Source organism: Ostrea edulis, chromosome 3, assembly GCF_947568905.1.
Source record: "Ostrea edulis chromosome 3, xbOstEdul1.1, whole genome shotgun sequence".
Taxonomy (NCBI): Eukaryota; Metazoa; Mollusca; class Bivalvia; order Ostreida; family Ostreidae; genus Ostrea; species Ostrea edulis.
The window spans coordinates 11,164,894-11,171,029 of record NC_079166.1 but is presented as its reverse complement, the minus strand read 5'-3'; the positions used below and the strand labels follow the sequence as shown (position 1 = coordinate 11,171,029).

The 6,136-nt window shown below is 39.1% G+C and overlaps 1 protein-coding gene across 2 annotated transcripts; it reads left to right on the top strand.

Annotated features, from left to right (window-relative positions):
- On the top strand, positions 1-6,136 carry LOC125677181 (elongation factor 2-like). 2 transcript variants are annotated; one of them, XM_048915157.2, is made up of 12 exons: positions 1-162; positions 708-922; positions 1,030-1,220; positions 2,750-2,958; positions 3,075-3,308; positions 3,396-3,648; positions 3,765-4,099; positions 4,203-4,322; positions 4,429-4,677; positions 4,801-5,010; positions 5,103-5,418; positions 5,809-6,136. In XM_048915157.2, exons 1-12 carry the CDS (start codon positions 160-162, stop codon positions 6,000-6,002), a joined length of 2,529 nt encoding a protein of 842 aa, XP_048771114.2. In that variant the 5' UTR covers positions 1-159; the 3' UTR covers positions 6,003-6,136. The 2 variants fall into 2 exon arrangements, with proteins under 2 accessions (XP_048771114.2, XP_048771115.2); XM_048915158.2 differs by lacking the exon at positions 1-162 and having other exon boundaries at positions 784-922; positions 1,052-1,220.

Below are 6,136 nucleotides of genomic sequence, written 5' to 3'. Positions count from 1 at the left end.
TGCGAAATGTACGGCCGCGGTGTATATAAGGAACTTTTTTCGAGCGAGACGATTATTAGAAATGTGAGCGATTTACTTCACTCTTTGGAGAAAAAAGCCTTAAAGCCCGTTTGGGCGAACTTAAAGTGTCGAACGCCGTAGAGAGGAGAAAGTGTTAACATGGTAGGCCTATTTTTCTTTTTTAAAAATTCTTGTTTTCAACTTCAAATTGAATATTAAATAATTTATTTGTCTTTTAAAATTACGAACATATCTATTGTGATTGCAATCATAATAAATATGTACATAAATATGCAGCATGGTGCTTGGATTTATTTATTAAAATACGTATATAATAAATGATATGATTTAAAAAGAAATAAGAACATTAATTTTAATAGAGACAGTAACAGATATAGCGCTAAGGGATTTTATTTTTTAGACATTAGACTTATCATCAAAATTCTTAATGCATATATATAAATTTATATAAAAGGAACTTTTTTGAGCGAGACGATTATTATAAATGTGAGCGATTCACTTCTCTCTTTGGAGAAAAAAAAGCCATATTCATAAATGAAAACTATATTATTCTAGTATATGTAAATATGCTTTTCATTTATCTAATTTTGATATAAATACAAGTAGTTGGGGTTGGGGGCTTCATGAAGTACACGTGCGTGGTATCTATAGTAAGTTATATCATAAACAAGTGAATTCCGTTTTAGGTGAAATTCTCAGAAGAACAATTGCGGACGGTAATGTCCATTCCCCGTCAAATTAGAAACATATCGGTCATTGCCCATGTGGACCACGGCAAGACCACCCTAACGGACTCCCTCCTGTCAAGAGCTGGGGTCATTTCAGCTGACCAGGCAGGGGATAAGTGTGCCATGGACACACGCAAAGACGAACAGCTGAAGGGAATCACCATCAAATCCACGTAAGTTTTCACCCACCCATCCTATCAAATCACCGCAAGTCTTCAACAATTTACAAGATCATCCAAATAATTTTTATATGTCACTGATGACGAATTCTATTTTTCAGTGCCATCTCTTTGTTTTATGAGGTGGAAACAAGGATGCTACCCAAAACGCATACCCAGGAAAAAGGGGAGGGGATTTGTGAATACCTCGTTAATCTGATTGATTCCCCTGGTCACGTGGATTTCTCCTCTGAGGTTACAGCCGCGTTGAGGGTGACGGACGGTGCTCTGGTTGTGGTTGATAGTATCAGCGGTAAATACGATATTTAGTAATATGAAAATATACTGTGTACGGCGCCTTGATTTTCATCAAAATCCAATCTTGAAAACGTAATTTAATTAACTTCTTTGATCAAGCTTGCTACCCGGTATATATATTGAGTCTGAATAGTGCAAAATAAAATATGTTCAGCGTGTTCTACCAATTAACTTGATTTTGTGACTGTATGTGCGTTTTGCGTACTTTTTAGGTGACCTGAGTAAACTCAGGCGACCAATTGCAAATGGTTTTCGTCCGTCGTCGTCCGTCGTGCGACGTCCGTCGTGCGTTAACAATTGAACATTTTTAACTTCTTCTTGATAACTACCAGTCCAATTCTTTCCAAATTCGGTATGCAGCATCATTGGGACAAGGGGGACATAAATTGTAAATTTCTGGACTCCAGCACCCCTGGGGCCCTAGGGGGGGGGGGGCAAAACTGCCCAAAATTGACGAATTTTCAAAAATCTTCTTCTAAAGAACCACACACGTGTAAGAAAAACTAAATGCATGGCGGGGCCAAACTTGGTATATAGTGTTTATGTGTAAAACACTTGAATAACATCTTCTTTAGTGCTATTGGTACTAAATTGAAAGTAAATAGATATTTAGAAAGAGCAGGTAGTCCTTTACCCAAATTGTAAATTTGATGGTCCCAGGGGTAGGCGTTTTGGTATCGGGGTGGGGCCAAAATGGTCAGTTATCAAATGTGTAAACAATAGACATTTTTAACTTCTTCTTGATAACTATCATTCCAATTCTTTTCAAATCTGGTATGAAACATAGGGAACATAAATTGTAAATTTCAGGACTCCTGCACTCCTGGGACCGTAGGGGCGGGGTAAAAACTGCCCAAAATTGACCGATTTTCAAAAATCTTTTTCTCTAGAACTGCACATGTGTAAGAAAACCTAAATGCATAATGATGTAGGGCAGGAAGGCCTCTACCAAAATTGTAAATTTCATGATCCCTGGGGTAGAGTTTCTGACCCCAGGGCGGGGCCAAACTTGTTATATAGTGTTTATGTGTAAAACACTTGAATAACATCTTCTTTAGTGCTATTTATACAAAACTGAAACTAATAAATGGATAGAGCAGGTAGTCTTTTACCAAAATTGTAAATTTGATGATCCCCAGAGTAAGGATTCTGATCCCAGGTTAGGGCCAAACTTAGTATATAGTATTTATGTGTAAGTTTGCTGATACTGTATAAAATCTAAATGCATACTTGCAGATGTTTTAATGTTAATACACCTATTCTTTAAAGCCTTTCATCAGTGTATGCACTTTTGAGGGCAGTGAAGTTTTCAGAACACATCTTGTTTTTTACTGTTGCTAAACATTAGAATTTAGCTTAGATATTCAGAACAGGAATTTTTTTCTAGATTTCATAGACCATGGAAGTAGTGATACTTTTTCACTAGTATTCAGGTGACCGATAAGGCCTGTGGGCGTCTTGTTAATATGCAATATTTACATGTTCCAGGTGTACTTTTCAATATGCAATGTTTACCTGTTGCAGGTGTCTGTGTTCAGACTGAGACCGTTCTACGCCAAGCTTTGGCCGAAAGAATAAAACCGGTCTTGATGATCAACAAACTGGACAGGTGTATTTTTGAGACACAGCTGGAACCGGAAGAACTCTATTGCAAATTACGGAACACCATTGAACACGTGAATGCAATATTGTCAACCTACAGCGAGAACGACAGTTGTTTGACAGAGATTACGGTGAGCACTATTTCAAGTCCTGGATTCTAAAGAGACGTGGACTTTGCTTTTGAAGAAAACAAATGAAGAATGTCAAAGTCACACATGATGAATTTCAGAATATTTTCTAATTGCAGTTGGATCCATCTTTAGGCAATGTCGCCTTTGGCTCTGGTTTACACCGTTGGGGCTTTACCCTCCGGCGATTTGCGAAGATGTATGCAGCCAAATTCGGTACTGACGAAGACAAGTTCATGAAGAAGCTCTGGGGCAACCATTACTATAACCCAGACACCAGGAAATGGAACAAGACGGGAGGGAAAGGATACAACAGAGGATTCAACAAGTTTGTTCTGGAACCTTTATTCAAGGTATTAAAAAATCCCAGTATGCATTGCGCAACGTTAGGATTAAAAGACAGCGTAGTAGGTGTTTAGTTGCTACATTTTCTTTCACAGATGCTGAAAGCAACAAAAGCTATGGAAAAAGAGGAAATATTCAAGATGACCGACAAAGTAGGTCTGCAGCTTTCAAGCGAAGAGAGAGCATTAGAAGGAAAGGAGTTAATGAGAAATGTCATGATGAAATGGCTTCCGGTCGGAGATGCCATGTTGGAGATGATTATTGTCCACCTTCCGTCTCCGGACGAAGCTCAGAAATACCGTACGGATATCCTGTATGAAGGCCCCAATGACGACGAGGTGTCCATAGGTAAGAAACTTTTTTCGCGTCCCAGTATTAAAGTTTTGATTCATTATTGATGTATGGGAAGATTTTTGGATAGATTTTTCCAGTTACTTTACAAGTTTGTCTTTTATTTATTAAAGCAATGAAAGAATGCAACCCAAATGGCCCATTGATGGTGTACATATCTAAAATGGTACCCTCCACTGATAAGGGTCGGTTCTTGGCTTTTGGACGAGTCTTTTCTGGCACGATATCCTCCGGAATGAAAGTCCGTGTCATGGGCCCACAGTACGAACCCGGAAAATCGCATGATCTGTTCTACAAAACAAACCCCCGGGCGGTCATCATGATGGGAAGTAAAATCACCTCAGTGGGTGATGTACCCTGTGGAAATGTCGTGGGTCTTGGCGGAATAGACAAATTCTTGGTCAAGTCTGGGACAGTGACCACCTTCGATAAAGCCCATAACATGAAGGTAACTTTCCGTTTTGATGTTTTTTTTGTTTTTGTTTTTTTTGTTTAAAGAAAAGCGACATTTTTGTACAGATTCCTGTCTAACTGAATTTCCATGTCAACAGGTGATGAAATTCTCCGTCAGTCCTGTCGTGAGAGTGGCGGTGGACGTCGTTAACGCCCCCGATTTACCGAAACTTGTGGAAGGTCTCCAGCGATTGGCTAAATCTGATCCCATGGTGCAGGTACGTAAAAGTATGAAATTTGGTAGAACAGTTCCACGTTTATTCAAATTGAAAAATCCATTGTAATATTTCAGTAAATTTACTTTTTTCTCATTTGATTTTTCAGTGCTCTTTCGAAGGCGGTCAGCATATTGTCGCTGGAGCGGGAGAACTCCATCTTGAAATCTGTTTGAAGGACTTGGAGGAACTGCATGCTTGTGTGCCTATCAAGAAATCCGACCCTGTTGTCAGCTACAGGGAAACAGTTTTAGAAAAGTCGAGCCAAGTCTGCCTGTCAAAATCCGGAAATAAACATTGCCGAGTTTACATGACTGCAGAACCCATGTCTGATGGTCTAGCGGAAGAATTCGATTCTGTGAGTATAAGTATTATGTATGATTTATAGATTTGTGTCATGGTAAAGTGAAAAGGATAATGCAATTATATAGTAATAGCTTTGCATGTAGTTTTAAATTTCACACTACTTTTCAACTTTAAGGGCAAAATTAGTAACATGAATGACGTGAAGGAGCGTGCACGGTTCCTCGCCTCGGAGTACGGAATGGAGTTGAATGAAACTAGGAAGATATGGTGTTTTGGTCCTGCCAATTCCGGACCCAATATGTTGATTGATGTGACAAAGTCTTGTCAATATCTTCATGAGGTGAAAGACACGGTCGTAGCTGGTTTCCAGTGGGCTACAGAGGAGGTATGGAGTAGGAGGATGTAGTCAAAATGATTAAATTTTTGTTTAGAAGCAAATTCATCGCAGATTAAACAATGATGCGTTTCTTATTATAGGGAGTTCTCTGTGAAGAAAACATGCGAGGAGTCAAGTTTAATTTGGAAGACCTTACAGCACATCCTGATCCGGCCCACCGCAAGGGGGCGCAGATGATTCCAGCTACCAGACGATGTCTCTTTGCTTCATTCCTAACGGCCCAACCAAGAATTTTGGAACCAGTTTATCTGGTTGACATTGAGGTTCCTCCATCGGTAATGGGCGGAGTATTCAATGTGTTGTCAAAACGACGTGGTCACGTGACCGAAGAACAACAAAAGATGGGTTCTCCAATGTTTAGCATCAAGGCCTTTCTTCCCGTCAACGAATCTTTCGGTACGAACCTGTGTTTTAAAAAACTATAAATTTGCTGTATATGATGTTCAGTTTATTAGTACATATACGTATTTCGCCAGGTAGAAATGATATAATGCAGTGATATGGTATTGCATTGAATTTCTGTACTGCCCCTTTTTCAATTATTTCTTTTTATGGTTTGAACATATTTTATTATGGAAATTCACAGATATGTTAGAAACATGTTTTCAACAACATACGAGTCCTTTTCCCAATTTTCCTCTATCGTTTTCTGAATTTGAATATGATTCTATTAGACTGTTTAATGATTATTTGGGTGTTACATTTCTCCAACACGGATTATCTCTACACTGCCTGTTTGCATAATTATAATGTAAAATTATGATACAAAATATCTTTTCACCATAGGTTTCGCTGAGGAGTTGAGGGGGCAGACAGGTGGCCAAGCCTTCCCACAATGCGTATTTGATCATTGGCAGCTCTTTCCGGGTGATCCTCTTGATCAGACGTCACGTGCTGCATCCGTGGTTGCCGACATCCGACAACGGAAGGGGATCAACCCCGTCATACCGGCGCTAGACAACTTCCTTGATAAACTTTGAATGACAGAAATTTTCATCCAACTCCATTTCCTTTGTAATTGTAAGACAATAAAAAGGTGTTGACCTCAAGGAATATTCATGGTGGAAAAGAGAGCAGAAACAAAACATGAATAAATAGAAATATCATGAAGCAA

Bases quoted from the DNA above. Each gene is read 5' to 3' on its own strand.
- LOC125677181 (XM_048915157.2), top strand. The intron at 3,309-3,395 runs GTATTAAAAAAT...TTTCTTTCACAG, and splicing joins TTCTGGAACCTTTATTCAAG to ATGCTGAAAGCAACAAAAGC. The intron at 4,678-4,800 runs GTGAGTATAAGT...TTCAACTTTAAG, and splicing joins TAGCGGAAGAATTCGATTCT to GGCAAAATTAGTAACATGAA.